This window comes from Syngnathus typhle, linkage group LG8 (assembly GCF_033458585.1).
Source record: "Syngnathus typhle isolate RoL2023-S1 ecotype Sweden linkage group LG8, RoL_Styp_1.0, whole genome shotgun sequence".
Taxonomy (NCBI): Eukaryota; Metazoa; Chordata; class Actinopteri; order Syngnathiformes; family Syngnathidae; genus Syngnathus; species Syngnathus typhle.
The window spans coordinates 8,136,952-8,159,036 of record NC_083745.1 but is presented as its reverse complement, the minus strand read 5'-3'; the positions used below and the strand labels follow the sequence as shown (position 1 = coordinate 8,159,036).

Here is a 22,085-nt window from a genome sequence, read left to right as displayed (position 1 = left end):
CATTGTTTTATATACTATCCTGTAGTTTGCAATTAGGTGGTCAATATCATGCATTTGTTGCCGTTAGATGCATGTCAAACTTTTACATTTTATTGGAATCTTCACAATTGAGTTAACCCCTCAAATCAGGGCTAGCCCCAGGAATAAAGGAATTAAGCAAACGTAACCATCTTTAGTTTGACATATTCACCCTAAATCTGGCACGTTTCAATATTTTGCACTAGTATAAAAGATTTGGGTAACATGACGAGAGCATTCTAATGAACTGCATACAGATAGAACAGCTAACAGCTAAATCTCTTAAGAGGTAAAGACCATTTGTGTTTTCAATTTACTCCACTTTATTGTTTAGAGAAAATAAGACAATCTTGAAATGTCACAAAAGTGAAATTATTTGCAATATTTGAATGGGACTGCTACCTGGTGGCAAGCAAATACACCACTACAGTACTGGTCTTGACAATATTGTTAATTTTAGAACTAAAAATGAGGTTGGAGACAAAAAAAAGTACAGTTAAACCCCGCAAATTAAGTACAAGAGTTAGGTGACAAAAATGTCTACCCATCAATAGAAAATATGAAAAGATGAATTGTTACGAGGAAAAATGGCCCATAAAAAAATGACAATATGAGATCCTACTTGATTAATTGGACTAAAACACAATAAATAGACCATAAAACATGTCCTCGGTGACACAAGAAACACTACAAAGTACAAACCCTCTCCAATGTTCACATTATACATTGATTAATGTGTACAATCAATCTGCAACATCAATTGGATGGCTGCAATGCATACATGGGGAAAAACTTGAACCATACAGGTTTCCTTTGTGTTGGGAAGGATGGCTTTCAGCCACCTTGTGGCTATAAGGCGTCATTAGCATGCCTTTGACTAACCTCAAGTGTTACTTTCAAACTCAACGGTACGTGTCAAAGTATCAAATGTCTCGGATGCCCGTCTCACAGGTGATGCAGAGTTCAGATGAGATCGGGAGAGGGCAAACTCTTCAGTCGCTGTCAAACTTAATCGAGTTGACCGAGGTGCTGATGGCGCCGCCCTGATAGCTTCCCCTCTTCTTCTTTGTCTTTTCGTGGCGGAACGATTTGCCTTTGGTTACGCGGAGAGTTTGATTTGCTCTCAGGCCCCAATCGTAATTGGAACCCTTCTGAAAACAAGAAGTATGTCCATATTAGCGGCAACTGCCACAGGAGTGGCTCACACTTCAGTAGTTCTTTCTTACCCTAGCTTCAAAAGAGTTGTCAGCAAGGCGGGGGTCCACGGGGACTTCTTCCTCCCGTATTCTTCGGAAAGGACCGTTGGACTGTAAACACGTCAGTGGTTTTTAGGACCTTTATTTTGGGGATCGGTTGTGTTATGTGTGCGGGAGTGTTGTTGCTCTACCTTGTTGGCTTTGGGAAACGTTTGTGGGGTAGTGGTTGCCTTTTTGTATTTTGGAGTCTTTGCATGCATCATTTTAGTTTCTGAAGAATTGTCATCCTTTTGCATGCCATTAGTGCCTGCATCAATTGAAAAAGAAAGTTACTTTCACTTTGCCATCGTTATCTTGCCCACACTTTTAGATCAGTTTTCACTTACCATTGGTCTTAGGCGTGGTGGCAGCTTTTGCGGACGCGTCCTCTTCATCGTCTGAGCTGTCCGAGCTGCTGCTGTCTTTACTTTTAGTGGTCTTGGCTGGTGCAGCGGGTGTAGAAGTTTTACTTTTCCCACTGGCCTCTTCTTCTGAACTGCTATCACTGGATGATGACTCAGTGGGTTTAGCCGACGCAGCTTTGGGAGCTTTGCCGTTGGCGACGGCAGCCTTGGCAGGGGTGTTCTTGATCGGAGTCTCAGAGTCTGAGCTGCCCGACGAATCGGAGCTACTCTCCTCGGGCTTCTTGGCTGGAGCTGCGGGTTTAGCCACCGCTGCTGCCTTCTTGGCCACAGGTTTGGTCTTTGCTTGGGCTTCTTCTTCTTCAGATGAGTCGCCGCTGTCTGAACTGCTCTCTGCAGGGGCTGCTGCAGCCTTTGCTGGGGGAGCGGCGGCTTTGGTTGCAGCTGGCTTGGCTTTTGGAGGTTCGTCCTCTTCTTCGGATGAAGAGTCAGACTCTGAACTGCTTTCTGCTGCGGGGGTGGCAAACTTTGAAGCAGGTTTGGAGGGCTTGGCAGCGGGAGTGGCAGGCTTGGCAGCAGGCTTGGCAGCAGGCTTGGCAGCAGGCTTGGCAGCAGGCTTGGCAGCAGGCTTGGCAGCAGGCTTGGCAGCAGGCTTGGCAGCAGGCTTGGCCGCCGCAGGCTTCGCTTTCACAGTCTCATCTTCAGATGAGGAGTCAGAGTCTGAACTACTTTCTGTAGCAGCTGTCTTTGCAGCAGGAGTCGCAGGCTTCTTAGCTGGCTTAGCTTTAGCCGGTTCTTCCTCCTCAGATGATGAGTCTGACTCAGAGCTGCTCTTTGCCACTGCCTTTTTTGTTGCTACCGGGGGGGCAGCCTTTGAAGCTGGGGTGGCAGCTTTAGCAGGAGCTGGTTTTGCTTTGACTGGCTCTTCATCTTCAGATGTGGAGCTCCATCCAGAACTACTCTCTTCTGCTGCTGCCTTTGCCGGGGTTGCCGGCTTTGCGGCAGGGGTGGAAGGTTTACTTGCAGGTGCCTTGGTTTTTGCAGGTTCTTCATCCTCAGATGAGGAGCCAGACTCCGAACTGCTTTTTGCTTTAGCCTTTGCGTTGACACCCTTTGCTGTAGAGGTTTTTGAAGCTGGCTTTGCAATTGCCTTGGTTTTTGCAGGTTCTTCATCCTCAGATGAGGAGTCGGACTCTGAACTGCTTTTTGCTTTAGCCTTTGCTTTGCTCCTTGTTACAGGAGTAGAGGTTTTTGAGGCTGGTTTTGCGGTCACCTTGGTTTTTGCAGGTTCTTCTTCCTCAGATGAGGAGCCGGACTCTGAACTGCTTTGTGCTTTAGCCTTTGCTGGGGTTGCTGCCTTTGCCGGGGTGGCTGCCTTTGCTGCTTTTGCTGCCTTTGCAGGAGTTGCCGCCTTTGCGACAGGGGTGGAAGGTTTACTTGCAGGTGCCTTGGTTTTTGCAGGTTCTTCGTCCTCAGATGAGGAGTCTGACTCTGAACTGCTTTTGGTTTTAGCCTTTGCTTTGCTCCTTGTTGCAGGAGCAGATGTTTTTGAAGCTGGTTTTGCGGTCACCTTGGTTTTTGCAGGTTCTTCATCCTCAGATGAGGAGTCGGACTCTGAACTGCTTTTTGCTTTAGCCTTTGACGGGGTTGCCGCTTTTGCTGGCGTTGCCGCCTTTGCAGGAGTTGCCGCCTTTGCAGGAGTTGCCGCCTTTGCAGGAGTTGCCGCCTTTGCGACAGGGGTGGAAGGTTTACTTGCAGGTGCCTTGGTTTTTGCAGGTTCTTCATCCTCAGATGAGGAGTCGGACTCTGAACTGCTTTTTGCTTTAGCCTTTGCTTTGCTCCTTGTTACAGGAGTAGAAGTTTTTGAAGCTGGCTTGGCAGGTTTTGCAGTCGCTGGCTTTGCTTTCACTGGTTCTTCGTCTTCAGACGAGTAGTCAGAGTCTGAACTGCTTTCTGCTGCCGCAGCGGTGGTCGTGACTTTGACAGCTGCCTTTGCTGCAACCGGCTTGGCTTTGGGTGCTTCTTCCTCTTCAGATGAAGAGTCGGTGCTACTCTCAGCAGCAGCTGGGGGTGAAGGTTTGGCGGCCGTCTTGGCGGCCGTCTTGGCGGCCGTCTTGGCGGCCGTCTTGGCGGCCGTCTTGGCGGCCGTCTTGGCGGCCGTCTTGGCGGCCGTCTTGGCGGCCGTCTTGGCGGCCGTCTTGGCGGCCGTCTTGGCGGCCGGCTTGGCGGCCGGCTTGGCGGCCGGCTTTGCTGGTGCTTCATCTTCTGAGCTACTGTCTGAAATGTAATGATAAACAATATTGTTAAAAGTGTTGCATGTAAAAATGTACTTCAACCGTTAGAGCAATACTAGTCATTCTGGAATGTAAAGTTCACCAGTAGGTCAAATGGGTTTTATCCCCCAAGAAATAAGAGCTAAGCAAGTCTTGCCTTCGCTTGAGGAATCATCTTTCTTCGCGGGGGTCTGTTTTAGTGCGGCCGCCTTTACTGGTGTGGCCTTGACTGGAGGCTTTTGGGGCTCTTCTTCATCTGAACTTGAATCTAAGAGGACACGCTTGTTATACAACAATACAAGCAACTGGCTTTGTCTAGCCTACGAGGGACAGACTAAGTACAGTGTTTGCTACCTGAGCTGTCAGAACTGGATTCTTTAGTGGCAGCAGGCTTCTTCAAAGCAGGTTTCGTAGGCCCGCTCTTCTTTTGGGGTACAGTTTTAGCTGCACAAAGCAAAACCTCATTGGACACATTACAACAAATAGGCCACATGCACAGGTAATCCAAAATTGAAGATGTTTTACCAACTACTTTCTTCTCGTCATCCTCCTCACTACTGTCCGAGGAGTCGTCATCCTTGGCCTTAGTTGCTGCTGCAGCTCCTTCTTTCTGTAGTGAAGGAGGAGGTGGGACTGCACTGTACACTCCTGTAGCAACATAGATCAACAGTTAAACCAACAAAAAAATGCACAGGCCAAAGACAATGTTAAGAACCAAACAAAGAATTAACAAGTCATGTACCAATGGCTTCCAATTTGGCCAGTTTTCTCCGCTAGTTAATCTCACTAGTCTACACAGTCCTTATCGGATGTTTACTGTATTTGTAAGAATAAATAGCATTCTTTACTTAACTCAAATTATTAGTACTGCTGCCCTCTAGCGGACATACTTGATATTATATACTTTACTTTAGATTTGACTTGGCATTAGAAGTTAGTGGTCTATGAGAACCAGGTTTGGTAATACTGCTTAGGGTGGACGTCAAGTCAAGTAGTGAATGTGACAAATTTTAAAATGAAACAAACCTGCTTTTGGTTTCTTGCTGGGCGGAGCCTCCTCTTCAGAGGACGAGTCCTCGCTGCTTGAATCTGCAGCCGCAGCTACCGTTTTCACTTGAGCACGTTTGATTGGAGCCTAGTGTAGAAAAGCATCCACAAAAATTGCAACTGCACTTCTCAATCTCTGACAACATAAAGGCTGGAGTAGCATGAAAGGGTTCAAGCGGGTGAGGGATTCTCCTATGTGGCATAATTCAGATATGTGTCATTGCAGTGATTATTCCTGTAGGGGTGAAAGTGCCCTGAAAGCTTGATATTATTGGCACTTCAAAAATGACACGTATGTGAATCCGGCTTCCCTGCGCATGCTTTCAACTTTTAAAGACAATAAGTAAGTAAACCACCAAATAAATAAATAGCAGTACAGAACAGTGTATGTGGAGCCTCAGTAGGAGGTCTCGTTTTTTTTTTTCATTGCAGGTAGATATTCATTGTTAAATCACTAAGTGTGGGCAGGCGGGTCGTTGAATAAAATTATTGAACAGAATCACTCGGAGTAAATTGGACATTTTACATCACTGCATCACAGATTTGTGCAAATAGATGTCCGTTTGCTCACCTTGGCCGGTTCCTCGTCCTCTGATGAAGTTTCTTCACTGCTGCTGCTTTCAGTTTTTTTCTTAGCCGCTCCAATAGCAGGAACAGGACCTTTGGGCTTGGTGGCGGACACTGGCTCTATCATCATTCAGAATGAAATATTATAATGTTATGTAGTTATAAGAACATGTCATAATGCATGAAAAAGTGAAAAAGACACTACTTGATGGAGCTTTGGTGGCTTGCTCCTCTTCAGAGTCTGATTCTTCACTGCTCGAGCTGCTGTCTTTCTTTCTTGTTCCACTTGCAGCTGCTGTAGGCTTTACTGGGGCCTAAAAGGGGGAAAGGGGGTCAATAATTAAAGAACACCATGATGTTATTTACTGATGACTCCTACCTTAGCAGGAGTCTTTTTTTCTTCAGATTTACTCAATTTTTTACTGCTGCTAGATGCAGCTTTTGCAGCCGCAGGTTTGGTAGCCGCTGCCTTAACTGGTGCTGCCTTGGCTGTTGGGAGGTAAACAGTCTCAGAATGGATTCAAAATATACCAATAATAATTTAAATTGTACTGGGACATTACCAGCAGTAGAATTTTGCACTTTGCCACTGGCTTCATCCTCTTCACTGCTGGACTCTTCACTGCTGGAGCTCTCTTTACTGGCTTTTGCTTTCTTGGCTACTGAGCCAGCGGCTTCAGTTTTGTCAGTAATCACCTTGCGCTTCCGAGCTTGAGGTGATCTAAGTGCATACAGATATGTGTTTTAATACAAATAATAATACAGCTTTGTACATTGACATGTACATGACTGCTATCTTAACAGCAAACAAGTCTCCTACTGTGGTCCATGCACAGGATGTCGAATATTTGATGTTTTAGCGAGAACCACGCAATGTTCTTTGTCCAGATGGCAGAGGATACTGTTATTCACCCGTGAATTTTCTTTTTGGAATATTCTTGTATAGTGTGCAAAATATGAGCCTTGGCTCAATTAGGTTTGTAAATCATTCCATTACATGGTATATCATTCACACTTCTTTTTTTTTAATCTCAAATGTTAATCACATCACTTCTACAACTGCACAATTTGAAATACAACCAACTCACTTCACCCAGAAGTCGTAGATGTTGAGGAGAGGTTCTTCATTTGGATCCTGTGGACTCTAGATGAAACGCAGAAACAGATATAATACCCGTAATTGTCACGATGCACAAATCAAAGTTTGCCGACATGAAGTGGATTAATTGAGACTACACGGGCAACGTGGACTGGTTAGATTTGGATCGAGTAATCCACGTGCAAACTTTCCGCATTTCCACATGGGTCTGTCTCCAGTTTAACATGGCATGCTACCGTCCATCTGCCCGACCACCGTGCCATACTTACCACTTTAACATGCTTGACAAACTGCTGAGCCGCCTTGGTGAACTTGTTCTCCAGCAGAAACGAATAAACACATTTGTACAAATCACTGGGTACCGACTTGTGTTCCGCCATTTTCACCACGCCGAATGAAAACGAAGGGAAGTGACCTAAAACGCTTCAGGAACTGCTCATGCGCAATGTGAAGACAACCTAAAGAATTAAGGCTCTCACTCCAACCAACACAAGCAGCACAGACTCTAAATGGGTTCGTAAATTGATTAATTAATTGATTCATACGTCAGACACGCCGTCCCTTTCACTATTTTCTTTTGACTACCAATATGCCGAAACATGTTTTCAGAAGCACGCCTATTCTAACAGAAGACGTTGGTTACTCGGTCCCAAGAAATACATCTGGAGTGAGACCTCTGTTTTTCTTTGATCTTCGTATTGTCGTATATATTTCTAATAAAACAAAACATTTTTTTTTTTCATACACGGAGTGCATTTACAAAAACAAAATATAACAGTAACTATCATCAACTACTTTTTCAGCCGGATTATTATCTTCTTTCAAATTCGACTCTAACTAAACATGCAGGCGCAAGATTTATACGTCATCACGAAAGACCTTTCTTCCTCGTGTCACAACATGGTCGACTTTGAAAATATTCTAGTAGAAATGACAGCTACCGATTGAAAATTAGCGTCAAATCTTCGCATCCTGGCGCACTGCAACAATGCCACGCTACGAACTGGCTCTTATCCTGAAGGCGATGACGCGCCCAGAGACAGCAGCGGCTCTCCGGCGGACAGTGGAGACTTTAATGGAGCGGGGTGCTGTGGTGAGAGACATGGAGAATCTTGGAGAGAAACTCTTGCCTTATGTGATAACCAAACACAACCAGAGACACCGCCGAGGATCATATTTTCTGATTGACTTCTACGCGGCTCCCAGCATCCTCACGGGCCTTACCAATCACTTACACCGTGACGTGGACGTGGTGAGGCCCACTGTGTTGAAGAAGGACACGCAGAAATCCAGTCAAACATGCTGTGGCACCCAGCAGTGATGGAACGTACGTACACCGTATGATCTCATATTCTTAAACAAATATATATTACAGTTCAGAATGAACATGTTTTCCCCTTTTTTCCCCTCAAACAGGTGTTTACAGTTCATATCCTGAGGATGTAATGTATGCTGAATCTTTGACCTCTTCCATGGCCATTGGATTGAATTTATCTGATTTGTGATAATGATGATAATAAACAACGTTTTTTTTTTATTTTGGTGGAAATATGTGAAGCTTTTACTATCAGACATTAAAACAACATTAAAAAAAACACTTGTACTGTAGCTACATGGGTATGTATTGAAATCATTCACTTTCATTGAAGTTGTATGTGAATATAGTCACATTTAACATGCAGTGCTATTCTTGTGACTCCATGTATTAAATGCCTTTTGTTTTCTATTCAGAAATTAATGTTACCATAAAAGAGACAGGACAGTGTTGGTTAGTGTGGCTTGCATGTGTGCCAGGTTCTGGATTTGGTTTTTCTCCCGGTACACAGGCTACTTAAATATCAACACGTTATGTTTGTTGTGCATTTGAAATCAAATACAGCAAAGTTAGCAAGCCGCCTTGAAAAACATCACAAGCTGCCTTGACAAACATCAGAAGGTCAAAGAGAAAAGGTCAATATGTTTTAATTATTGTCTTCTATACACATGAGCTCAGCAGGTTAACTCTTGACAATTATATTTCTATGAACTGATAGTTCTCATTTATCTCAACTTTATAATTTATTTATATTTATCTTATGAACGACAATAGCATATCTACTGTATGCAAATGCATATACTTCCTTGTTCTCTTATGCTTTCATGGCTTACTCTGGGAACTCCAGTTTTCTTCTGCATGTTGCAAAAATTGCATGTTCAATGTAAACCATCTAAAATATTGATTATTATCGCTACTAATTCAGAGTCTGTCAATTGTCTCTTACTTCGTTGAGGTAGGCTCAATGAGGAGCAACCGTATTGAAATATGCACACATGTTGGTATAAATGAGGCTATTCAGTAGTCCTGTCTTTATAAAGAATCAAAATATTTTAAGCTATCGCCAAGATATGTTTAATGAACTTTTAAGAACAAACAACAGTGTTTGCCAACCACTTATGTCACTCAACAGGTTGAGGAATTAAAGGTGTTGGTCTGTAATATCTTAGTAAATGCAATCGCCTGCAAACATGATCTCACCAAATTAAATGTTGGCTCATAATATTGCCACAGTCAACATTAGTTCTCATCACAATTGGAATGCATTACTGGAATTTGTTAGCTCTAACTTCTCTAAAAAAAAAAAAAAAGCTTAGCCTTTCCAAGCATTAGTTATTACGTAAGGGAGTAATGGTGCACTGTTTAGCATGTCCGCCTCATAGTTGGAGGGTCCTGGTTTGGTTCCCACAAACATGCTTGGTAGGCCGATTGAGCACTCCAAATTGTCCCTAGGCGTGAGTGCGAGTGCGGATGGTTGTTCATCTCTGTGTGCCCTGCAATTGGCTGGCAAACAGTTCAAGGTGCCCCCCACCAACTGCCCGATGACGGCTGGGGTATGCTCCAGCACGCCTGTGATCCCCGTGAGGACAAAGCGGTACAGAAAATGGATGGATGGAGTTTATAATATTAATACAATTGCTGATTTCTGCTTGTACTCAAGAAGGTTTAAAATACCTGTGCAGTTGCAAAAAGTTATATGATGGTGACAGTTTGACCCAGAGTATTTTTTTTTAAATGACCAGAAAAGCCCTTAATCAGCTTGATTTTTCTGTTGTATTGTTACTTTATGTAAATTGATTTGTTAAATTGCTGTGAAAGCACTATATAATTAAAGACGTATCATGCATTTTTTGCCCCATGTGTAATGATGTAAAAAAAATATTCAAAATGCACACATATAAAATACATACGAAAACACATACTCAAGGTTAAAGGTCAGTTCCATACTAAACATAAACGTTTCCAATCCTGAACTTTGTCCTTGTAACAATCTTGCTAACGTACAAACAGTTTGCTTGGCGGAGGTCGCGAGTCAAGTGACACTGTCGAGTCACATGTTTATGCTGAGTAGTCAGCTGACTAGTAACTATAAAGCTTTGAACGCAATACGTAGTTCGCGATTGGGCTTGGATCTCCGACAACTCCGTGTACCAAACAAACCTGAAAACAGCAGAGTCATGCTGCTTCTAACTCTTCTCTTCGTATCCTCAGGTAATGTCCGAACACACAAGACAAAATGAATATTGATCTTAAATTTACTGTCGTGTACATAAAGTCACCGGGAAGCCCTTTTGGTTGTTGAACTAGTTCTCGGTAGGCGGAAGCGACATCAAAATAAGAAGCCTTCTAAACTGTAAACACCATTACAGTGCAATGAGTTGTTGTATAATATCGTTGTTGTATAATATCGTTGTTGTATAATATCGTTGTTGTGGTAGATTTCCCCCAATTGTGTGTCTTAATTGTACAAATCGATCTATTCAAAAACAGTCTTTCGGTTACGCTAGCTTTGTTAGCATTAAAGCTAACGGCTGGTTAAGAGAGAGCCATGTTTTCTTCTTCCAGCACACAAATATGGCATGAAGATTTAGCATTATCTGTGGAGTCAGTCACTCAACATTTGACTCTGACCCGGATGGATTAGTGGATTGAATAGTCCCTGATAAAAAAAAGTCACCTCGCTAGCAATATAACAAATCTGTTAGATTGCTGAGTCTGTTTTGGGCAAAATAGATATTTTTCACAATCTTTTTGCATAACTGTGGGCTCTGTCATGTTGACTTAGTGATAACCGATTAATGCCTTGTGATGTTAGGTGGTGCTTGTTTTTTTTCTTTAGTCTAATTTTGTAGTCGGATTGTTCCATGTGTGATAGTCTGGGTTAACCCAGAATTGTATTAAACTGCTTTTGTCTGAGGATCTGAATCTGACTGCTTAATTCTAAGCAAATAAAAGTCAAACAGGTTGAAAGTTCAATTTTCTTTTTAATTCTATTGAAATGGCGGTCGGTAAATAATGGTTCTTTGACTGTTTTGCAGCTGTGGCTACCCCCTTACTGGGCACAGAGCAGTGTGCTCGTGGACCCCCCTACTGGTGTCAGAACGTGAAGACTGCATCTCTGTGTGGTGCTGTGACTCACTGCCAACAGAATGTCTGGAACAAACCCCAGATGGTGAGACTCCTCCTGCCTTTCCTCTTTTTCTGAACCATCACTTCCATTTGATCTTTTCTGACCTCTGTAATACACCTAGGATTGTAACTTTATTATTTTAACTGACACTTGTCTTTTCTAATCTTGTTCCAGAAAACCGTGCCATGTAACCTGTGTAAAGAAGTTGTGATGGTAGTCTCTCAGGTTTTGAAGGACAATGCCACACAGGTTTGAAAGAATAGTTTATAATCCACGTTGTATACTTTCAGGCACTTTTCGTCTAAACTTTTCGTTAATTACTGATTGCAGACTGAGATTATTGGCTACTTGGAGAAAGCCTGCCAGCTCATTCCCGAACAAGGTTTGAGTGAAGAGTGCAAGGAGATGGTTGACAAATACTACCCCATCGTCATAGCAATCATCATGGGAGAGGTGGTGAGTGGTCTCCTCTTGCTTGAGAGAACATATTTTATCTTGACCCTTTGATGCTTCTGCTTTGGGCTTTTGAAAGGGAAGTGACTCCCAAGTTGAAAGCAGAAATGGAGAAGCCATCATGCAAAAACGGATCCTCGTGACTGGCAGCATTGTTGCCTAGTTTACGTAAATGATCTTTTACATGTTTCTAGGAGGATCCTGGTGTGGCTTGTGGAGCTATTGGCTTGTGTCGCTCCCAGCAGATGGCACTGGCCAAGTTTCAGGACCAGTTGATGTCCAATGAGATCCCACAGATTGACCTCTCCAAGTCAGCCTCACCTTTCCTCCTCAATATTCCTGGGCTCTTGTACCCGCAGGAAGAGACCAAACCGGAAACTCCAGTCAAAGTACGTTCTCAGGCTGAACTGCTGTGAACAAAGTACGTTCCGCATCGGTCATTTAACATTGCCTCTTGTCCTCTCCTCAGGGAAGTAGTGATGTGTGTCAAGACTGCATTAAGTTCATGACTGATGCACAAGCACAGCAAAGGGAGAATTCCTCATTTGTTAACTCGCTCATTGCGAAATTTGAGGAAGATTGTGACAAGATGGGACCGGGTGTGTCAGACATGGTGAGTGACACACACTGTTGCCACATTTTTCTGTATTGTACCCTTTCACTTAAAATATTGCACATCGGGATCAGCATGACCTCTAAGATCGGAGTCTTGGTCTGCACATTTTGTAATCTTTAATATTCCCATTGGGAATATGCATGGCATATCAAAAATAATAAAACCTTTCACTCTTTCTGACACGGTGTCGCTCTTCCCCTTTACAGTGCAAGCAGTACATCAGCATGTACGGCAGCCTTGTTCTTCAGAAGATCTTTGCCATGGTGAGTCCTCCCATGTCATGGTAGAACTTGTCTACTCATAAAACTATTAAGAGGGCAATATTTTATTCAAATTGGTGATTACAGTCCATTCTGGCCTGACATTTTTTGCATCCACCCCTTTGTCCCCCTACCCCCCCAGACTTAATCTCTCCTTCATTTATGTATTTTCTTCTTCCCTTTTGGCTCTATGCTGCTCCTCAGGATCAGGTAGGTCTTGTACGTTGATGCTGTAGCTTTTTAACCTTTTGCTTTTGCTACTCTGTGTTACTTACCCAACACTGTAGCGACTAAATGTCGGGCCATCTAGTTGCACTGCCTTTAACATACCATAACATTTTGCTTCTTTTAATAACCCGCACAAGGATTGCCTGCTGGGGTTTTATTTATTTGTTTTGTTTTTTTATAAATTATACTGAATATATGATGTGGTTTTGAGTCTTGTGACCGGTTGAGCACATTAGTCTGCTGTGACTTGCTTTGTAGGTACTGTCTTGAATTAACTACAGCTTTGTTCTGATTTTGGGCAGATTTGAGCTAATACCTCACTCACCGCTGCCGAAATGTACCTTAGATACGTGGATATGCTTTTGTCAGGGTCCAACAATTTACATGCATGGGGATTAAAACAGTGCATTGGACGACTGTAGCATGAGTTTGTTCCATGGCAATTTGAACCTTGTGTCTTTTTCTGTCCACAGGATCCCAAGGAGTGCTGTTCCATTGTTGGCTTCTGTAGCGCAGGCGTAGAGTCCACTCCCATGTTGAAACTGCAGGCTGCTGATATTTTACCTGCTGCGAAGACCGTGCCTGCTCTCAGTCTTGTTCCTGCCACCAAGGTGGAATCTACAAAAACTAAGGTACGTAAGCAGTCAAGCCAAATCCTCCGTTTTTTTAATTGCGTGAACTGAAATTGGGTAAATTGTCAGTTTTACAGTAAGTAGTAAAGTAAATCTCTGTGTTCCAGACTATGGTGCGAGTTCGCGATTCCGCCTATTGTGCACTTTGCGAATTTGTGATGAAGCAGTTGGAAAGCATGTTGGAAGATCAGACAACTGAGGTAGGATGTGGACCAAATAAAGCAAACTGTTAAAGTTGTTCATGTACTTTCTTGTATACTTAAGGCCATATGCTACATTTTCCCCCAGGAGCAAGTGATTGAATCTGTGGAGAAGGTTTGTAACTATTTGCCTCAAACCTTGACTTCTGAGTGCAAGGACTTGATCGAGACCTACGGCCAGGCCATCATTGAGTTGCTGGTCCAGCAGGCTGACCCAAAAACTATTTGTACCGTGTTGGCACTCTGCAAAGATCCCACCCGTGCATTTGTCCGTAAGTTCTCCACCTTCTATGCAATGACTGCAAAAATGTCCCACCAAATTTTTACTTGGTATTATAACTTGAAAATGTTTTGTAGTTGCACTATACCGGTTGTCTAATACCAAAACCCTTTCCAGCTGCCCTTGATAAGACTGTCTTCAAAACTGGTGGCTACTGCAAGGTGTGCAAGATGGCTGTCGCCTACATCGACGGAATTCTTGAAAAGAATGCCACTGAGGAGCAGATTCAGGAGGCAGTGAGGAAAGTTTGCAGTTTCCTGCCCGACTCCTACCAGACAGAGGTGAGCAGATTCACATAGAACTAGTTGCGCTTTTTCAGACGATCCTATTAAATCTCGTCTGTGTGTCAACAGTGTGATCAACTGGTTGAACAGTACGAGCCCATGATGGTGCAAATGCTCCTTCAGATGCTCGACCCGGACTTTGTGTGCCTGGTGGGTATAATCATCCCCTTTGCTGTGTTGTCGCTCCGCAAAGTTTGGAGTTAAGAATTCTTTGTGCGTGTGTGTTAATAGCAAGTGGGCGCCTGTCCTGAGGCTCTGCGCAGACTACTGGGAAGAGAGCAATGCACTTTGGGACCCTCATTCTGGTGCAGGAACATGGAGACAGCAACCCAATGCAATGTACGTCACTTGCACATACATTAACACTTTAAATGGAACGTCATGTTAAACCTAAAATATCATGAACTTTTCTATTCAACTTAATTTGACCACATTGCAGTACTTTATTTTCTATACTTTGTTTGGTAAAGAGCGAGATGGCAACATTCTAGCAGGTGTTTGAACCATAAATCAAAAGCTGAAGCGCCATATCTTTGTGAGTGAATAGATTGCAATTATTTATATGGTGGCATTAAGATTTCTCATTTATCTTTCAGGCTGTGGATCACTGCAAGCGCCACATGTGGGCATAGAGGAAGACCAGCGCCTACTGAAATTTTTTTTAGGGAAATAATTGCATTGCTGCTTCCGACTTAAACCGTTTTTTCTTTTCTGTACTAATCTAAGTGACTTATGTTTAATTTGGTATGATTCGTGGAAAGGGACTGGACTTTTTTTCCCTCGCTTGGGCTAAATTACATGTACACAGACCTGCTATCTGAAAAGATGTTAATTTGTCACTAAGATTTCTCAGTTTGGCATATTTGAGTTGTATTCTTGTGCGCGCTGCATCAGATTATACATGTATGTAGTAACAAAAGTTGTATCACCTGTGGTACCATGTCATTATGGCTTTTTCCTCCCTGTAGGAGCAAACAGAAGATGTCTGAAAAATGATTGACCGATGTAACCTTCTGCAGCATGTCAGATTCAAAAGCAAATTTTTATTTTTGTCAGTCATCTTGTTTTATTGTGATGTTTTTTTTAGGAGGCAATGGCATGGCCCTTGAGTGTTCTTTCCATTGTTTGCACTTTCATAGCTGTTTGTAACTGGTAGGTTTTACACCAAGCATCTTCTGTTCTGCTTCATATCCTGAGCCAGCTATAAATTGATCTTATTTTAACCATTAAAATGATCTAAATCACTGGAACCATTTGATTTGGTCTCATCTTTTTTTTTTGAAATCTTAACTATCATTTCAGAATCAATAGGTTCATTGGCATATGATGTATGCCATATGTCATCCCTTCTTTTGGGGGGGCAAGAAGCATGCTCACACCTGCTTTGAGCCTCTAACCATGGTGGAAGAGCCCGAAAGTGATACCAGAGCCCGAATCCATGTGTGACTATCTAGTTGCACTTCCACATTTTGAATATAATTTTAGTCCAGCGAGGAGATGTATATAAATGAAATGATTGTTGGTTCTTCTTTACTAAAATTTAAGAACGTTATTAACAGTTGTGATTTAAGAAAATACAAAAAAATAAAGAGAAATATAGAACCTAGTAACAATCATAGTGGTACTTTTTTTGAAAAATTGCCTTTTATTAAGTGGGCCTAAATGTACTTTGTCTGTTCCTATATTGGTAAAAAATAACTTTCAACTGAATCTCTTTGCATGAATGCAGTGAAACTGTTCTAAAGAAAGAAAGAAATAATTTAAATATCTTTCACAGTTCAGTGCCATCCTGTAGTCGGCTGGTGACGTATTCTGCACTTGTCACGTGCCGTTAGTAACCTAAAAACTATGGGCAATGCACGGAAGGCAATACAAGAGGGCTCCTCAAATAGAGTTGCTCTTAGATATTTAATACAACCAGAAATTATGGCTTGCAATTTTGTAGTCTTTGTGCTTATACTGCATTTTTAATAGTAACTTTATTTTGAAGCGTCACCGGATCTCATTCTCAAACATGACATCCGGTCTATTTTCAGAATTACAGTAAGTTTTTTTTGGAGTATTAATGCATCATGTTTTACATCATTTCATCCCATAAAAAGAATTATTTTTACTGAATACAAACTGGTTAATAGTACTGAGTTCACAAGTTAGGCGTTTTAGACAATGCAGTATAATTTGTAGTTATGAAATGCCAATAAGCTGAAAAATATAACCGGAAATAAGATAGTTGTTGCTAGCAGGAGGAATGGATGCGAGTTTGTGTCACTTGTTTATCTGCACTCCGGACAAGAGTAGACGTGAGGGAAAAGATCCCTTCCTCTGTCACTGTGACAGAAGACATAAAAAAAAGTTTGTGACCTAGCAACATTGAGGTATGTTTTATTTGTAAATCACCATGACACTCGTTGTTTTAAACGACCTACCAATTTGTGTGCAGTACACCGTGCATAATTTTTTATAGAATACGTCAAACAAGTAGCTGTATCGCTGGATAATTTTGTGCATTGTAGTATTAACATAATCATAATAAGGCGTTACAACATTTACCTGAACCACGGATGCGGTTATGTTCATTGAGTACTGAAAAGGCTTCATTTTACTATCTCACTAAAGTGCAAAGTTTGCAGTCTCGAGTTTAGCGTGTCATTGCATTTTCCAGGCTGTGTCATGTGAACAAATTCCTTCCTCATTGCTCCCATATATATACTGCATGTGATTTCATTTGTGCTGACTTGCCACTATAAATTCTGTAGAATCTACAGCAACTTTGCATTTGCCAGAACACTGAAGATGGGTTTGCAATGTTGCTTCTTAGCTTGAGAGTGATTCAGAACTTAAGACCAAAGCAAGAAGGAGTGGATCAAGAAAAATTACAATCTGTCGGCGGACGTGATCATCGACATAAATGATTTGGAATGGATCTGGAAAAAGAATGACCCAACATCCTCCTGTGCAAGTCTGTTGCCTAACTTTTCTGTGCTTACTATATCTTGCTGACAAATTACAAGATGACCATATGCTTGTGCATCAATTACTCATTTTCCCCAGGAGAAAGTATTTTTTTCACAAGTTTTTGAAGAATGTCCTCGTTAAACTGTTTCTTCCATTTAAAAAAAAGGTTGATTTATTTGTAAGTGGAAAAAAATCAGCAGGGGATCAAATAATGATTTCCCCTACTGTATATATTGTAGCTTAGATAATTGCTCTCTGTGTGATACAGTAAAACTCTGAAGACATTATTAAATTTACAGCTCAATCAAAACATGCATTCACTGTAAAAGCAGAATTTATGATAATCTTCAATGGGAATCAGTTAGACTGTATTTGATAAGCATTTGCCCTATATGTTTGATTTTTATTTATTTTTTTGCTGCAGGTGGTACACAGAGAAATCTGTCCAAGATAATGCTCCCACAACTTATATTTAGTTGGCTGGACAAGCACGGCACAGTAAGCGTCTTCAAATACATTATATTAGAGCCTTCCATGCTGAACACAATCTGTTTGTTCTTTAACACATCCTCCATGCAATTCTTAGATTCCTATGTAACGCTGTGCACTGCAACTTACAAATGGACGGAAGAGCCCCTGCGCACCCCAACCTCAATTCCACTTATATACCTGCTGTCCTTGACAACTCCATTTCATCAGAGGATGAGGAATGCGAGGATCAGACTCCAACAGTCCCCCTGGCCGTACGCTACGCGCCCGATGATCGCTACTATTTGGTCTACATCATCTTCTTCCTCATGGGCATCGGCGCTCTCCTACCTTGGAACTTTTTCGTCACCGCCAAGAGCTACTGGATTTATAAATTGAGCAACACCACAGAGGAGCAGCGGTCTGACCTAAGTGTGAGTGTGACATTTAAGACGGTTTCTACGCTTAGTTTATCTACTTAAACATGCACAATAGTGCTGTTGTGTGCATGCGTGTGTTACAGTGGATGCATGTGACTTTGTAGCTGTCAACAACATTAGAAGCACTTCAAAAACATGTCAAGGAGAATTTGGTCAAGAGTTAAAAGCAAAATGGCTACAGTAATGACACAGAGCTCACACGTAATTGTTTACTCCCATTGTTTCTATTAGCGTGTTATCATTTATCATAGCTTTTTTCACAAAGGTGATCATTTCCCCTTTTGTTCATCAATGTGAATTTACACACTTCCCACTTTTATTTCTGTGTGCATATTCCACCAACTCCTTGAACAGGTGTGTTTTTCTTCTCCTTTTCTTCACAGGACTACTTTGAAAGTTACCTGACATTTGCTTCTACGGTGCCTTCAGTGCTGTGTTTGATTCTCAACTACGTTCTCGTGAACAGGTCACTTGCATCAACAGCATTACATGCACTGAACTAATCACAAAAACCTCTTGAAACATTGTTGTAATCAAATATCACAATGGGGACTCACTCTAATAAATGACCCTAAAAAAGTAGATTTTGCAAGAAGATTACATTCCTTAACTGAAATCAAATCCTGGTTGCGTTGTCGTCCCTTGCACTTTCCAGGGTGTCTGCAAATGTGCGCATCCTGTCATCCCTCTTGGTCATCCTGCTGGTGTTTTTGGCGACCACTGTACTGGTCAAGGTGGATGTGTCCCACTGCAGGCTGGAATTCTTTGTGGGCACACTGGCCAGCGTGGCTGTCATCAGTGGAGCTTCTAACATCTTCTGTGCCAGCATGTTTGGCATCAGTGGACACTTCCCCATGAAGATCTCTCAAGCGCTCATATCTGGTATGCACTTGAGGCTTGATTTGCTAAAGTTTTCGCATGCAACAATAGGTACAGGCTTGATTGCTCACGTACAGATGTGGAAGCTGATCTTCTAAGTCTGTGCAGCCATGCTGTCTGCCAAATGGGCAATATTTCTGCACTGTTCATTTTGAGTGTTCTTAGATAAATGCTGTATATACAGCATATACAGTATGAGTCATTACAACTTGTTATAACTTTTTAAAACACACTTGTAAATTAAGGAATTTGCTAAAATTATGTCTTGAATAATTTATGACATTAATTGATGACATAGACAAGGTAAGAAAAAGTTACATATAAATATATATAATATAATAAATATAAATAAATATCATATAAGTTAAATAGCAAAATGTAATGTGTTCCGACAGAATTTTTTTACTGCCTAAGTTGCATGGTGGTTTCAGCCACTGACCGCATTGTGTTACACAGGCCAGGCTATGGGAGGCACGCTAAGCGCTGTTGCATCCCTAGCAGACCTTGCACTGGCAGAGGACGTGACAGAGAGCGCCCTGGCGTACTTCCTGACTGCCGACGTCTTCATCCTGCTCTGCATCTTTGCATACCTGTTGCTCCCTAAGCTGGCCTTCTCAAGGTGCACAAACACTCAGGGTAGATCCATACACCAGCTTTGTCTGTCATTCCCCTAAATCAAAGGTACCAAACAAATTTTTTTCACGGGCCGCATTGTAGTCATAGCTTCTTTCGGAGGGCCATTGTGACTGTCAACCCAAATAAATGTATTATTATATTATACAGTAAAAGCTACAAAACAAACTGACAAATAACTCGTTTTCAAATCTGACAAGTAAACACTGGTCAAATATTAAAAAAAAAGATATTACATATAGATATTAGTGAAGACAATTTGCAATTTTAGTAATGACACACGAATATGATTTGTCTTCTCGGGCCGCATAAAATGATGTGGCAGGCCATATCTTGCCTTGAGCTGGACACTTGTAGTCTAGTCTGTAAAAAATGAAAGTAAAAATAACGCATTTCTTTTGCCCATGAACTCAATCAGATCCGCACAACGTATTGAATCGCGTTTGTATTTTTTAATATTTTTTATTTGTACTGTTTTTACTTTGTGTTGTATTATTTTAATATTTGTTTCATTTTGTTTGCACGAACCCATTGGAATGGGTACATGCTTTTTACAATTATTTTCTTTTTTTGTTTTTAGTACATTTTTGATATTCTCCTCTTTTAATATAACAATTTAGCCAGCGGTCCGAAAATAGATTGTGAAGATCATTGAAATATTTATTATGCATGTTGCTTTTCTCTTTATACAGATACTACTTGATGGCTGCCACAATCGGCATTCCAGGAGGAGGAGCAGCACCCACCCAAACACCTCCATTAAGACACATTCTCAGGAAGACGTGGGTTCTGGGCTTGAGTGTTTTTGGCGTATTCTGCGTGACCATTGTGGTGTTCCCTGCGGTGTTGTCTGGCATCCAATCCGTCAACAAGGACAGCGGGAGCCCCTGGACCAACACCTACTTTGTTCCTCTATCCGCCTTCCTCCTGTACAACGTTGCAGATTTCTGCGGCAGGCAGTCCACCGTCTGGCTGCAGTTACCGGGCCCCACCAGCCGACTTCTTCCCACGCTGGTTGTGTGCCGCTCCGTCTTGGTACCTCTCATCATCTTCTGCAACTACCAGCCCAGGGACCATCTCCATATTGTGCTCTTCACTCATGATGTGTATCCTATCATTTTCAACTGCCTGTTAGGCTTCACTAACGGCTACCTGGGGACTCTACCAATGATCTACGGACCCAAGGTTGTGCCCCGGGAGCTTGCGGAGGCTACTGGAGTGGTCATGACCTTCTTCCTCTCTCTGGGCCTCACTGTCGGATCTGTTATGTCCCTCGTTATTGTGCATGCTATATGATTATGTACTGTGATTATGAATCACTGAATCACAGCGAAAAATGAAAATGTGTGCGTAATTGACGCCCACCCTAGCAAGGGTTCCAATCGTCTATAGATGTAATTTTGATGCCTCGGCACTATACTGTAGTGAATTGAAGGGCCTCAATTTACTACAGTATAATGCCGAGGCACCAAAATGCCACAAGATAGTGGCAACAACGCATTACTTTTAATGGATTTGTCTGAACACAAAAGAAAAAAAAGGCAAATATTGTTGATGAGAAAATATTAAATTAATATTGAATTAAATCTGTGAACGCCGATAAATCACACTGTTAATTCGGTGTGACGTAAGACAAAAGCTTTCGCATCGAACCAGGGAGGAGAAATGTCTCAATGGGTCCAATTTGCACAATTTACTCAGGGGTGTGCTCCTTATTGTGTAAAAAGCTGTTTGTTGAGTTCCTCTGAGAGGACAGTCAATTTATGCTGCAAAACAAGCGATTCCCTGACGGCATTGTAGCACTACAAGTAACTCTTCTTCAGTCTTGCTTATGAATAGATAATGAATTTTTACAAAAATCTGAGGGGAATAGACTCACTTTAGATACTGTAAACAACATGAGAAGGTACCACAAGTTTGTGCAATCCACTATTACTATAACTCTATTTGTTATACTAATGTCATCTTATCCTCATTGTTTTTATATTACAATGTTATAGTTCGATCTTTTCTTTGTGTAATTTGCCAACATGTTATTAATGTTCTGTGTGGTTTACAATTGAAAAGTGGGTTCTACTTAAAACGATGGCCAAGAGAGGGCGCCAAAGGACAACATTGGGAGTAGTACTGTCTTTACCGAAATACTTAGAATACACACATACCTGACAATAATTTTGTATTTTTAATAAATATGATGTAAATATGTATATATGTTTATCACTTTTTAATAGCAGGAAATAGACCCAAGTTACCGAAGACTACCTCAGTAACGGTCCAATGTTAATCATTAATCACATGGTACAATTGAGTCGCCTAAGTCAGTGTTTCGCAACCTTTTTTTATTCACGGCACACCTTTTCATTGGAAAAAATCTCGAGGCACACCACCAGCAAAAATCTGTTAAGTGTTACACCAGCTTCGATATTAAAATCAGTTATATTACAACAAAAGACGTAAAGTTCTATTCCTATATATGTATGGAGAGTCGAATAATTGAATAAAAATAAATACTAAACATTCTTTATATTGTATTTCTTTTGTAAATGAAAGTGACAGTTTTTGGAAAAAGGTTTTAGACAGTCTAAGGAATAAACTATTGAAAGTGATTGTGATCAAAATCCAAAAGAATCAATATGACTGTTTACTAGGTACATCTGAAAATGGCAGTGTACCTAATGGAGTGTCCGAGTGATGTCACAGATCAACCAGCC

General features: G+C 41.7%; 4 protein-coding genes across 10 annotated transcripts; 3 read left to right on the top strand and 1 right to left on the bottom strand.

The window, feature by feature from the left end:
• Window positions 1-317: 317 nt before the first annotated feature.
• Window positions 318-7,031, bottom strand: nolc1 (nucleolar and coiled-body phosphoprotein 1). Its single transcript, XM_061285915.1, has 14 exons — window positions 6,871-7,031; window positions 6,591-6,646; window positions 6,066-6,223; window positions 5,882-5,991; window positions 5,708-5,816; window positions 5,507-5,622; window positions 4,915-5,023; window positions 4,414-4,536; window positions 4,243-4,332; window positions 4,046-4,156; window positions 1,601-3,892; window positions 1,406-1,521; window positions 1,245-1,325; window positions 318-1,169 (listed from the first exon to the last, which is right to left on the bottom strand). Exons 1-14 carry the CDS (start codon window positions 6,979-6,981, stop codon window positions 1,011-1,013), a joined length of 3,741 nt encoding a protein of 1,246 aa, XP_061141899.1. The 5' UTR covers window positions 6,982-7,031; the 3' UTR covers window positions 318-1,010.
• Window positions 7,032-7,453: 422 nt separating this feature from the next.
• On the top strand, window positions 7,454-8,836 carry mrps6 (mitochondrial ribosomal protein S6). Its single transcript, XM_061285025.1, has 2 exons — window positions 7,454-7,928; window positions 8,018-8,836. The coding sequence occupies exon 1, from the start codon at window positions 7,590-7,592 to the stop codon at window positions 7,920-7,922; it is 333 nt and encodes a 110-aa protein (XP_061141009.1). The 5' UTR covers window positions 7,454-7,589; the 3' UTR covers window positions 7,923-7,928; window positions 8,018-8,836.
• Window positions 8,837-9,966: 1,130 nt separating this feature from the next.
• psap (prosaposin) lies at window positions 9,967-15,249 on the top strand. Of its 2 annotated transcripts, XM_061285023.1 has the most exons (15): window positions 9,967-10,127; window positions 10,955-11,088; window positions 11,221-11,295; window positions 11,377-11,502; window positions 11,694-11,888; window positions 11,969-12,112; window positions 12,322-12,378; window positions 12,580-12,594; window positions 13,077-13,235; window positions 13,343-13,435; window positions 13,524-13,707; window positions 13,833-13,996; window positions 14,069-14,149; window positions 14,231-14,338; window positions 14,596-15,249. In XM_061285023.1, the coding sequence occupies exons 1-15, from the start codon at window positions 9,971-9,973 to the stop codon at window positions 14,629-14,631; spliced, it is 1,728 nt and encodes a 575-aa protein (XP_061141007.1). In that variant the 5' UTR covers window positions 9,967-9,970; the 3' UTR covers window positions 14,632-15,249. The 2 variants fall into 2 exon arrangements, with proteins under 2 accessions (XP_061141007.1, XP_061141008.1); XM_061285024.1 differs by lacking the exon at window positions 12,580-12,594.
• Window positions 15,250-16,214: 965 nt separating this feature from the next.
• Window positions 16,215-21,894, top strand: slc29a3 (solute carrier family 29 member 3). 6 transcript variants are annotated; one of them, XM_061285468.1, is made up of 8 exons: window positions 16,215-16,374; window positions 16,818-16,958; window positions 17,379-17,452; window positions 17,541-17,856; window positions 18,246-18,328; window positions 18,518-18,744; window positions 19,198-19,360; window positions 20,067-21,894. In XM_061285468.1, exons 4-8 carry the CDS (start codon window positions 17,575-17,577, stop codon window positions 20,668-20,670), a joined length of 1,359 nt encoding a protein of 452 aa, XP_061141452.1. In that variant the 5' UTR covers window positions 16,215-16,374; window positions 16,818-16,958; window positions 17,379-17,452; window positions 17,541-17,574; the 3' UTR covers window positions 20,671-21,894. The 6 variants fall into 6 exon arrangements, with proteins under 6 accessions (XP_061141452.1, XP_061141453.1, XP_061141454.1 ...); XM_061285469.1 differs by having other exon boundaries at window positions 16,217-16,374; window positions 16,756-16,958; XM_061285470.1 differs by having other exon boundaries at window positions 16,217-16,954.
• Window positions 21,895-22,085: the final 191 nt, after the last annotated feature.

Excerpts from the sequence above, each read along its gene's own strand:
- mrps6 (XM_061285025.1), top strand. The coding sequence starts at position 7,590 with ATGCCACGCTACGAACTGGCTCTTATCCTGAAGGCGATGACGCGCCCA.
- nolc1 (XM_061285915.1), bottom strand. The coding sequence starts at position 6,981 with ATGGCGGAACACAAGTCGGTACCCAGTGATTTGTACAAATGTGTTTAT. Across the intron at positions 6,647-6,870 it reads TTGTCAAGCATGTTAAAGTG|AGTCCACAGGATCCAAATGA; the intron begins GTAAGTATGGCA and ends CGTTTCATCTAG. Across the intron at positions 1,170-1,244 it reads ACAACTCTTTTGAAGCTAGG|AAGGGTTCCAATTACGATTG; the intron begins GTAAGAAAGAAC and ends TCTTGTTTTCAG.
- slc29a3 (XM_061285468.1), top strand. The coding sequence starts at position 17,575 with ATGGACGGAAGAGCCCCTGCGCACCCCAACCTCAATTCCACTTATATA. Across the intron at positions 18,329-18,517 it reads AACTACGTTCTCGTGAACAG|GGTGTCTGCAAATGTGCGCA; the intron begins GTCACTTGCATC and ends TGCACTTTCCAG. Across the intron at positions 19,361-20,066 it reads CCTAAGCTGGCCTTCTCAAG|ATACTACTTGATGGCTGCCA; the intron begins GTGCACAAACAC and ends CTCTTTATACAG.
- psap (XM_061285023.1), top strand. The coding sequence starts at position 9,971 with ATGTTTATGCTGAGTAGTCAGCTGACTAGTAACTATAAAGCTTTGAAC. Across the intron at positions 10,128-10,954 it reads TCTTCTCTTCGTATCCTCAG|CTGTGGCTACCCCCTTACTG; the intron begins GTAATGTCCGAA and ends ACTGTTTTGCAG. Across the intron at positions 12,113-12,321 it reads GACCGGGTGTGTCAGACATG|TGCAAGCAGTACATCAGCAT; the intron begins GTGAGTGACACA and ends TCCCCTTTACAG.